This window comes from Lissotriton helveticus, chromosome 5_1, assembly GCF_964261635.1.
Source record: "Lissotriton helveticus chromosome 5_1, aLisHel1.1, whole genome shotgun sequence".
Lineage (NCBI taxonomy): Eukaryota > Metazoa > Chordata > Amphibia > Caudata > Salamandridae > Lissotriton > Lissotriton helveticus.
The window spans coordinates 1,678,628,008-1,678,639,860 of record NC_136065.1 but is presented as its reverse complement, the minus strand read 5'-3'; the positions used below and the strand labels follow the sequence as shown (position 1 = coordinate 1,678,639,860).

At 44.6% G+C, this 11,853-nt stretch overlaps 1 protein-coding gene across 1 annotated transcript in view; it reads left to right on the top strand.

Annotated features, from left to right (window-relative positions):
- The first annotated feature begins 2,935 nt into the window (after positions 1 to 2,935).
- Positions 2,936 to 11,853, top strand: part of LOC144753772 (dehydrogenase/reductase SDR family member 4-like) — a 184,210-nt gene continuing 175,292 nt past the window's right edge. Inside the window, exons 1-2 of the mRNA XM_078641348.1 lie at positions 2,936 to 3,031; positions 4,321 to 4,513. Coding sequence (XP_078497474.1) covers positions 4,359 to 4,513 — 155 coding nt within the window. The 5' untranslated portion in view covers positions 2,936 to 3,031; positions 4,321 to 4,358. The remainder of the gene's footprint in view (positions 3,032 to 4,320; positions 4,514 to 11,853) is intronic.

Sequence of the window (11,853 nt, the reverse complement as noted above, 5' to 3'; positions counted from 1 at the left end):
GGAGCCCTCATATACAGACCCCCCGGACCCTGACCACAGATCAGCGACTCCATCGCCGACTTCATCAGCACTCACGCTCTCGCCTCCACAGACTACATCCTCCTCGGAGACCTGAACTTCCACCTCGAGAACAACAACAACACCAACTCCACCACCCTGATCGCCAACCTCACCAACCTCGGACTCAGACAGCTCGTGACAACACCAACCCACGCCGCGGGCCACACACTGGACCCCATCTTCACCGCAAGCCCCCACATCTCATCAACCACACCACCGAACCCCACTGGACCAACCACCACTACATCCACTTCACATTCAGGAAGCCCACCACACACCAACACACCGCTCTGATGCCTCGATGCTGCTGGCGCAAGGTCACAGAAGACCAGCTAACCACCACCCTTGCCCTGTGCCCACCCGCCGACCCCTGCGACCCTGACACCGCCTCCCGCAACCTCAGAGAATGGATTACCGACTGCGCCAACACCCTCGCCCCGCTCAAGACTCCCTCCAACAGCCACACCAACAAGAAAGCCACCTTGTTCAACAAAGACCTTCAGGCCTCCAAACGAACATGCCGAAAAATGGAGAAAAACTGGACAGCTACACAGCCCACAAGAACGCCACCCGCAGACACCACCAACTCATCAGAACCGCCAAGAGGGCCTCATTTAAAGACCGACTGGAAAACAACGCACACAACAGCAAAGAGCTCTTCAACATCGTGAAGGAACTCTCCAACCCCAGCTCCAACACCAACGACATTCCGCCTTCGCAAGACCTATGCGAAGCACTGGCCACCTTCTTCCACCAAAAGATCGCCGACATCCACGACAGCTTCAACGCCACTACTGCCCCAACAACCATCGCCCCCACCACCACCACCTGCGCCAACTTATTGCCCTCATGGACCAGCGTCAACGACGCGGACACCAGTAAGATCATGAAAACCATCCACACCGGATCACCGCTATGCCCATGCCCTCACCACATCTTCAACAAAGCCAGCACAGCCATCGCACCCCATCTCCGGAAAGTAATCAACATCTCCTTCGAGACAGCAACATTCCCGGAAAGCTGGAAGCACGCCGAGATCAAAGCCTTACTCAAGAAACCCAATGCAGACCCCGAGGACCTCAAGAACTTCCGACCCATCTTCCTGCTCCCTTTCCCAGCGAAGGTCACCGAGAAAATCATCAACAAAAAACTGACCCTCTTCCTTGAGGAGAACAGCATCCTGGAACCGTCCCAGTCCGAGTTCCGCAGCAACCACAGCACCGAAACCGCCCTCCTCGCCGCCACCCATGACATCGGGACCCTGCTTGACAACGGAGAAACAACGGCCCTCATCCTCCTGGACCTGTCAGCCGCCTTCGACATGGTCTGCCACCGCACACTACGAAGGCATCTACATGTCACCGGAATCCAAGAGAAGGTCCTGGACTGGACCACATCCTTCCTCTCCGGCAGAACTCAGAGCATCCACCTCCCCCCCTTCCACTCCACTTCCACCGAAATCCCGCCGACGATACTCAACTGATCATCTCCCTTACCAAAGAACCTCACACTGCCAAAACCAACCTCCACGAAGGAATGAAGGCCGTCGCCCAATGGACGAGGAACAGCCAGCTGAAGCTGAACTCAGACAAAACGGAGGTCATCATCCTCGGCTCCACCCCCTGAGCCTGGGACGACTCCTGGTGGCCGACAACCCTGGGAACAGCCCTGACATCCACCGACCACACACACAACCTGGGGATCATCCTCGACTCCACCCTCTCCATGACTAAGCAGGTCAACGCCGTCTCCTCATTCTGCTTCAACACCCTCCGAATCCTCCGCAGGATCTTCAAGTGGATCCCCACCGAGACGAGAAGAATGGTCACCCAGGCCCCTCATCACCAGCAGGCTGGACTACGGAAACGCCCTCTATGCAGGAACATCGGCCAAGCTCCTAAGACGATTGTAACGCATCCAGAACGCCTCAGCACGTCTGTTCCTCGACATCCCCTGTCGCAGCCACATCACACCCCACCTGAGAGACCTGCACTCGCGTCCCTTCGACAAGAGGATAAACTTCAAACTCCTCATCCACGCACACAATGCCCTCCACAAGACTGGCCCAGCATACCTCAACAGACGACTCAACTTCTACTCCCCCACCCGCCAGCTACGCTCCGTCAGCCACGCCCTCACCACCATCCCCGCATCCAAAGAGCGACCGCCGGCGGCAGATCCTTCTGCCACCTCGCGGCTAAGACCTGGAACACCCTCCCCAACAACCTACGGCAGACCCATGACCTACCGGCCTTCAAAAGACTCCTCAAGACCTGGCTCTTCGACCACTAGCAGCACCCCCCCACACCCCCCTCCCAGCGCCTTGAGACCCTCGCGGGTATGTAGTGTGCTTTATAAATGGCATGATTGATTGATTGAGATAGCCAACATTTTGGAAGTCTTTCTAAACAGACCGAGAGTGTGTGTGAGCATTTGTGTGTGAGTAAAATTTTCCGGGTGAGATCCGAAAGACACTTAACGATAGTCGTCTGAAAGCACCTGTGCCCAAATATTTATCACAAAATACATTTATTAGTGGTGTGTAGCACCCCAAACAGCACCCCTTGCCGTGCAGAAGCTACGTCCCTGGTGTGTTGGAGTTTATTCTGTCCTTGCTCCTTTCAGACTGAGCACTGCCATAAGAGGGACTAACAAACAAGCTGACACTTTTCTTTCTCTCGTCAGGGCAGATATATCAAGGCAAAGTATACAAAGATCTTCGATTCGTTAATGTCACTGTCACATACCAATCCACGAAAACCACGTGTTGCCCACTAACGAGTTTGTCTTATACTTCTGCACCTGACGGGGTGGGAGGGTGTGGTCTGTGAAAATCAACCTGTTGGGAGAGCCAAGGCCGGGTGCCGGCTGTGAAGGGGTGTCTGGTAAGGCAAGGGAGGAGCCGCGCCTTTGCTCTACAATCCTGCACACACGGTTACATCACTCTCCTTTGCATAGTCAGAGCAAGAAGGTAAAGTCATGCATTTTATCCTTGTTTTTACATGGTAAAAGGTCTAAAGGCAGTACAAAAGTAATATTTAAACTATATAATCAATGCTGATCTTAATTTACTTTAATTCCAGCGCACATGTGCATAGTGTCATTCTAAAATATATATAGTTAGTGTGTGTTTCTCCCAGTTATGAGCGTTTTCAAAACGCAGCCCCGGGACAGGGTTTTATAGTCACTGTAACCCTTATATTCTTCCCATCGAGTGTGTCAAGGTATAACAGAAAGTTGCTTTGTTTTCGCATGTTGCTTTCCTTTTCAGCTACTTCTACCATTCCCGAGCTGGGTCTGGTGATTTTTACTGATATTTATGTGCTACTAATACTAAGGCAATAAGTAATTACAACAAAAGTGTTTTTTCCACGTGTAAGGGGTGGTCTCACTGGTTCTGTCTTCTCTCAAATAAATGTCAATTAAAAACGGAATAAAACAGCTAGAAACACGTCATTCATGCACAAAATATCTTTATTATCTAAAGAATTAAAACAGCCTTCTCATATTATTTTCTTTGAAAGGATTTGCGATATGAGATGCATGTATTTGCTTAGCCTTTTCGCTAGTCGAAAGCAAAAATGCAAATTCCGTATTTTATTTTAAATGACATTTTTGGATTCGAAAACAGTCGCTTTGCTCCTTTGCCTCCTGTCCGAGGCTGATGCCGTGAGCGCCCTTGTGCAGGTTGCTTAACTCTCAGTTCAGCTTGTGGACTGCACTGTGTATAAATGACCAACATGATCACTTCTGTCCCCGCCTGGGTCGGATCCTGCCCACGGTTCTGGATCTTCTACCGCCCACAGGTGACTCCCACCTCCCTCTTCATGGAAACTAAATTTTTTTCTCACTTTACTATTCACGGCAGACTCCTATGCACACAAGATAAATATAATATCGCCAATAAGAACCAAGTATATGCAGAATCCTTTGGTCAGTGGTGGGACCACTCGACGCACTCCATCCATCCTCACCATCGACTGCACGTCACGCCAGCGGTGAAGGATGGATTGTGCTTGTGGACCGAGTCCCTCTTACACTCACCTGAGATGAGGTTGACGCACAATGGGGGGGAGGGGAGCATCAGAGGGGTGAAAGCTCTGACTGATGATGGTGACATTCACCCAACGCCGCCATCTGGGTCTACATTTCCAAGGATAACATACTCGGTGGTGCCTTCTGTCATACTAACCCCATTCATGTACATTCTACAGATGTTGCACCACCATTCACCTGCTATTTTTCTTGCCTCCACTGCAGGAACCAGCCTTACCACCCTCGAGGGGCAGAAGAGAAGGATGATGTGCTCGTGGGCAAGAGCCAGACACTTCCTCCAGGCATCAGTGCGCCGTGCTCCAATGTGTGGCACCCTGCACATGAGCAGCGCCGCAGCTACGCCGAGAGATGGACCCCACAAGAACAAAGTGGCGATCATCACCGGCTCCACTCAAGGGTGAGAGAAATAAACCTCAATTAAAAAGTCACTCCGCAGGAGGCCAAATGCCCAAAGCAGTAAATATAGCACTCATCATAGTACCTGAGTTCGCTAAGATGAATGCATGTTTTTAGTTTTTACAGATACTTTGAATTTTCTGAGTGTTCGAGAATATGATTTACATTCCTGCAAAATGACCAGACAGGGGTTAAAGGTTTATGAATATAATTATAAGTAGAGCAGAAGATGTGCCCCCCAGGTACGACAGCAGGCGGTGATGGACGCATGAATGCTATGTTAGTGCAGTGTTCAAATTGGCATGTTCTTGAAGGCTATGGCGTGTCTCCTAATTCAGCACTTGGATAGGCATGGCCCGGAAAAGGGGAGCAGACCAGCCGTTACGAGAGGTTCTGTGGGAATGCGCGCTTGGAATGAAGTGTTGACAGATTTGAAAGACCGTCCCTTTCGGTCGTCCAAGAGTGTTCCACCAGCGTGTTTCTTCTGGTTCCTCTTTACCTCCAGCTCGGGAATTTCAGTGATGCAGATGCTTGAGGACGTCACAGTCTACAATATCTGTCCCTTCCTTAGGAGGAGTGAGGCAGCTTTTCCTTAAAATTGGCGCTATGGAAGAAGCAGGACAGACTTGCTCATTAGTGCGTAAAAAGCCCCTTAAATGTGACTGGTCTGTGCTACAAAAATATACAGCCTGGCATCACCCCTTACAGCCTTCAAAAATGGCCTTGCAAGTAGAGATAACAAAAACAAACCCCTCCCATCACTCTTAAAATATCTCTCCCTCTAAGCCAAATGGCTGAAAATCCTTTCCCATATCTAAATACTGTCTATTTGACTGCCCATAGACTACCTTCCACGCCCCAAGTACACGTCTGACCCATCCTTACCTCCTTTTTTAAGTTTTAAAAGTAAATGTTAATGAATAGCAAAAAAAAAGAACAAAGCTATAGGCTCACAATATGATATAAAAACAATATATTGAATACCATTGAATAATAGCGAAATAGTATAGTAAAATATTTGTAGCTACATGTAGAAAATAGGATAAGGTGGAAGGGAATGGAAGGTAACAGAGCAAAAAACAAACGCTACTCATTTAATTGAAGCTGGCTCAATATTTCCATGTCCATCTTAATTTCTATCTCTATTCTCTTTGCCCCATTAGACATGCTGATTACACTATCATTTTGTAACTTGTTCTCGCTTAATTTTTAGTTTATTTCATTGTTTGTTTTCACCTGCCTTGTAAAGCGCTCTGATACTCTCGGGTCCAGTAGCGCTATATAAAACACTTGAAATAAATAAATAAATAAATAAATTACTAATGGTATAGAAAGTCGACTAAGATAATGATATACTGAAGTAGGTTTAGTTACTTCTTTAGATAAGGGTTGCTGTTGGGTATTCTTTAAAACTGAGGAATCTAGGAACATAGTTATTGGAGACCAAAGTGCATTTTGCAAGATAGCTAGAGACATTAGAACAGTATAAGCCCTATTGAGTCTATGATTCTAACACACACCATGCCACCATGCTTGAAAGGAAATATGTAAAACATGTTTCCAATTTTTAGTAATCTGTTGAAATGTGACAGAATTTATACATCTACAATTTGTATATAAAAAGTAAAACAATGCACATCTTCAAAGAAAGTACTTAAACATAAATTGGTAGAGGACAATGAGCATTAAAAATGGAGTTAATGTGTCTCCATACTTGTAACCAAAATTGGTATGTATTGGAACATTAAAATAAAATATGTTTAATGTTAGAAACAGATGCAGGAAAAGACCAACAAGATGGAGAGTGGTGCTCTTAAACTTATATAAAGAAGCAGTAGTAATTAGAAGGTGATTGTAAATAAAAAAGAGAGTTTGAGTTGTTTTGGCAGCACATGATGTCTTGTGAATTTTAAGCCATAATTTGTTCCATAACGGAACGGGAAAGGAGTTTTAAAAATCGGCTTCCCATTGTAATTCTAGAGTTGATTTCTGGCAGTTTCACAGGGGGAGAAGTGAGGTGTGTACAAAACCGAGAGGCAGTTGGGCAGTTAGCAGTAGTGTTGGTATAAGTGAGGTGGAAGGAGGGAACATGGGTAGTGAACGGAGCAGAAAGTATGTTGTAGAAATAGAAGAGATCAATGACAGAAACTTGTGTATGAGTTAGGGAAATAAAAGCGGGATTGAGCCTGCGAAAAGGAAACAGGTGAGTGATTATGTATCAATTGACGATTTCATAATAAACTTTTATCTCTCCAGGATTCCCAAAAGAGAGTTTTATTATATACCAGATGGAAGATTGGAGGAATTGATCTAGGATAGAGAGATAAGAAATATAAAGTAGACTTAATATTCTGCAGCTATTTTTAAGAATAGGAAGTCACATGGAAGAAGGGCGTTGAGAAAAAGATAAAAATTCTGCAAAGAAGAAAGGTTGACTGAAAGTCAACTCCAATTCCTTCCATAAGGGAGGTTTACCTGTGGTGGAGTTACCTTGAAAAAAGTATCAAATGTTTAAAAAATAAAGCATTCTGGTAAGACTGAAAATGAGAAAAATTAACTCCCCCTTCTTGCTTATTTCTTTGTAGTTTGGAAAAAGATATTCTATTCTTACTGCATTCTTATGGAACAATGAAAAACATTGTTCCATTAGAATGCAGTAAGAATAGAATAAATGTTTTTGAATGTAGAAGCAGGAATGTTAATAGGAATTGCCAAAGATAGAAAAGAATAACTAATGGTCTCTTAATAGAATCTAAACTACCCCACCAAGAGAGAAATAGCGGATTCCATAGTGAAGTGTGAGTAGATATAGTAGAAAGCTGAGCACTAAAATAAAGTGGAATTCAATTATTTAGGGGCTCATTATGATATCGGTCGGCATCGCCGCAGTCACGATGTCTGCAGTCCAGACACCGCGATTAAGATGCAACCGCACTTGGTGCGGTCACAAGCTCCCAAAGAGAAATGTGAATTTCTGTTAATCCCTGCACCACGTGGCAGGTACCACACGGGGCAGGGATTAACTGGGGGGTACCATAGGTGGCCCCCGGCCCTCCAACCGGAGGCCACTGAGGAAGTCGTTTTCCGACAGGTTTTCATGTCGGAAAGCCCAACATGAAAAGCCTGTCAGAAAGAGGCATCATAGTCCCCACGGCAGAAATGCCGTCCACAGGGGATTATGTGCGGCCTCCCACTGGCGGATGGGCCCCTTGAGCACCTCGGAAGCCATTCAGTCCGACCGGCTTGTTTAAACTCTGACCGCCTACATTGTAATCAGGCTGGCAGACTTTAAACCTACAATGTCGGAGGCTCACGATCAACATCATAATAGGACCCATAGTGTCTTTCATAGAATTAGTGAACCAAAGGCCCAAGAATTTGATTTTCATTGGGTTCCAAAGAAATCCTGAAGGGGAGAAATCACGTTTGTGACACCATTTGTTATGTGGTAGGATCTCACATTTGTCAGGATTACATTTATACTATAACAAAAGAGAGGGGGGGACCAAGGAGCTGTTAAAGGTCCAGTGTCCATGCTCCTTATTTCATAATGATTTCCAAAAAGGGGACACTGTTCCTAATGCAGGGTGCAAAAGTCACCAATGCATGAGGGTGCAAAAGTCACCAATGCATGAGGGTGCTAAAAGTCACCCAAATATGAAAAAGGAAACTAATAAAAGAGGAAAACAGAATCCCTAGGTAAAGAGACCCACAGAAAACAGGGAAATCATTTTGTGTCCTCTGTTGCCCTCACACACCTCGAAAGGTGTCATGCTTCATCATCGGGCAGTTGCTCCTCGTAGGGCCGGCGCTGCAATTCCCTACGGGTCCCCCGAAGGGTCTCTTTGTCGGAGATCTTTTTTAGGACTGCCGGATGGTGCATGCGGGTGTGCGGGGTGATGGGTAAAAAAAAAAGGGTTAAATAGTGCGTGCAAGTGTAGTATAAGATTCATAATGGGTAACCATGCAGCGAATATTTTTAATAGTGTACCCTGAGCAGACTTATCTGCTAAATAAAATCTAGCCCCAGTGGCATACTATGCCCGGGTCTAGAGAGACATAGGTCATAGGTCAACATGTTTCGCGCCTGCGTCGCCTTAAGGGTCGTTGGCGCTTCGTCAGGACCAGAATTATAAAATGTAAAGTGCACGTGAAAGATAAATTTAAAATACCCTCATAATCGATCAGGGCGGGCAGTAACCTGTATAACCAACATCTGGCTTCAGCTGTATGTTGTAACCGCTCCTGATCAGTACCCTCATAATCGATCAGGGCGGGCAGTAACCTGTATAACCAACATCTGGCTACAGCTGTATGTTGTAACCGCTCCTGATCAGTACCCTCATAATCGATCAGGGCGGGCAGTAACCTGTATAACCAACATCTGGCTACAGCTGTATGTTGTAACCGCTCCTGATCAGTACCTCGCTATACTGAGGAAAGCCATCTGCTGACATCAGGCAATGGACTCACCCCCTCTACCATGATCTAAAGTCGGGTGCTGCCTCCTCCAAACCTACCCCCTCATTGCGTTGCCAGGAGACGGGGGTAGGTTTGGAGGATCGATTATGAGGGTATTTTAAATGTATCTTTCACGTGCACTTTACATTTGATAAGTCTGCTCAGGGTACACTATTAAAAATATTCGCTGCATGGTTACCCATTATGAATCTTATACTACACTTGCACGCACTATTTAACCCTTTTTTTTGACCCATCACCCCGCACACCCGCATGCACCATCCGGCAGTCCTAAAAAAGATCTCCGACAAAGAGACCCTTCGGGGGACCCGTAGGGAATTGCAGCGCCGGCCCTACGAGGAGCAACTGCCCGATGATGAAGCATGACACCTTTCGAGGTGTGTGAGGGCAACAGAGGACACAAAATGATTTCCCTGTTTTCTGTGGGTCTCTTTACCTAGGGATTCTGTTTTCCTCTTTTATTAGTTTCCTTTTTCATATTTGGGTGACTTTTAGCACCCTCATGCATTGGTGACTTTTGCACCCTCATGCATTGGTGACTTTTGCACCCTGCATTAGGAACAGTGTCCCCTTTTTGGAAAGGATTACATTTATAACCTGAGAGAAAGGCAAAAGTGGAGACTGCATTTAAAACACCTTGTAAAGAAGAGTCAGGAGATGCCATATATAAAAGAATATCACCAGTGTAAACTGAACATTTAATTTGTTTATCTCAATATTTGAAGTCTTGTATGGTATTATTCGGTCGAATTTCAGTTAAGAAGGCAGGATAAAAAGAAGAAGTGATGGGGGCACCGCTGTTGTACACCTCTGTGTAAACAAAAGGAGAAGAGATTAGTCAATAGACAAACATAGAAGCTATAGGGGAAGAATATAAAAGAGAAACTAGATTAATGAACTTTTTCCCAAAACCAACCATGAAAGTGCCGAGAACAGAAATGTACAATGTATCTGACCAAATGCTTTCTCAGCATCCAAGGAGATGGCTACTAAAGAGTGTTGATAAACTTTAGATTTACTCAAAACATCATAAAAAAGTCTGTGATTTTCAGAAATATGACTACCTTTACCAAAACCAGATTGTTCGCGGCTGATAACATTTGAGAGGAGAGGGTCAGCACGTAATGCCAGAATCTTGGCAAAGATTTTATAATCAGAATTAACCAGGGAAATGGGTCTATAATTTGTGCATAGCCTATGATCCTTATTATCTTTTGGAATAAGACATATCAAGGCTTCATGAAACGTCACAGCAGCAGAATTAAAAGAAGCAAAACAGTAAATAGTCAATGTAATTTAGGAACTAATTGTTTAGAGAAGTGAAGGTAGAACTCAATAGGAAAGCAATCAGGTGCAGGAGCTGTGCCTTTTTTAATGGAATTAGTAGCAGTACGAATATCATAGGTTATGATATCAGAATCAAGGGAAGAAACATATGTGGTTCAATTGAATTCTTTATGTATTGAAGAGAGATATGAGTTAATATTAGATTGTACAGGATCTAATTCTGGTGTATAGAGAGTTTGATATAATTTTTTTAATTAATTAAGGATATCACTATCTTTGAAAAGATGAATGGAGTCTTCTCTTGGAATATGGAAAGGTTTAAAGAAATAGATATACTAACAGGGACAAAATAAGACAAAAGACATAGCAAGACATACCAAATATCAGGACAAAATAATTAGGAGTGGTGCAACCACAAAAGGGAAGATGACAACAGCTGGGTTCCAGAGACAGCCAAGAGGGAAGATATGCAGACCATGGGGATGGGGATAAAATTAGAGATGTCTCCGGTACACAAAACACAAACAATTACCTAAGTAATATGCACAAAGAAAAAAGAAAACCCATTATTATCTCGTACAAAATATACCTATAAAAGACAAATAATACATGAAGACAAAAAGTAAGTTAACTAAAATATTGAAAATGTAAGAACAACAGCATGAGACATGGAGAGAATGTTATTTGATGCATTCAAGTAGAAGAGCCTTCAGAAGTGTCCATTGTTACCGTTTTACAGTTTTCAATACATTTCTGCAGCATGGAGGGGTCTTTGTAAATCGTCGTTTTGTTGTTGTATGTTACTTTAAAGAAGCCTGGGTGGAAAAGCCGAAATCTGGCTACAAGGGAACGTAGTGCAGGACGCTTGTCGGGAAATCTTTTCATCCTGTCTGCTGTGGCTTTAGCCAGATCTTGAACAAAATATAATGAGTTTTCTGACCAAGTTGTTTTCAGCTGCCTTGATCACTGTGAGGAGATCTTGATATTCTAGAAAGAATATTATGACACTCCGAGGATTTTGTGGCGAAGAGGCGTGTTGGGATCGACAACCAAGTCTATGAGCACATTGCATGTTGGGCTTCTTGGATGCAGGCATGTCCAAAATTTTTGGAAGGACATTTTGGAAAAAGGAAATATGCTAGGAGCCATCCGTCTCCTCTGCAAGGCCATAAATGCGAAGATTATTACGCCTACTGCGATTTTCTAAATCCTCAGTAACTTTCTTAAGATATGAGACTTCTGCTTTGAGCTATGTAACGTATTGAGCAGTGTCCTCAGTTGAAAGCATCTGATGTTCCATGTTCATGACTTGATTTTTCCGTCAAAGACCATTTGCTGTCTAGTCACTGAAGCTTTTCATTAGTTTCTTCAATAAAAGGCACAGATCTCATCTGAAAGAAGCTCCGTAGTGATGGAAGAAATAGGTTTGACAGGAGACGGTGGATCTTTCTCAGGTCTTTTATTTGTTGATAACGGAGCTGATGTTGATATCTTGGAAGGCTGTTTGGAAGAGCCTGTAGAAACACAGGAGGAGGGCAATGGATGAGAGTCCTGTGATACCGTATCAGAATG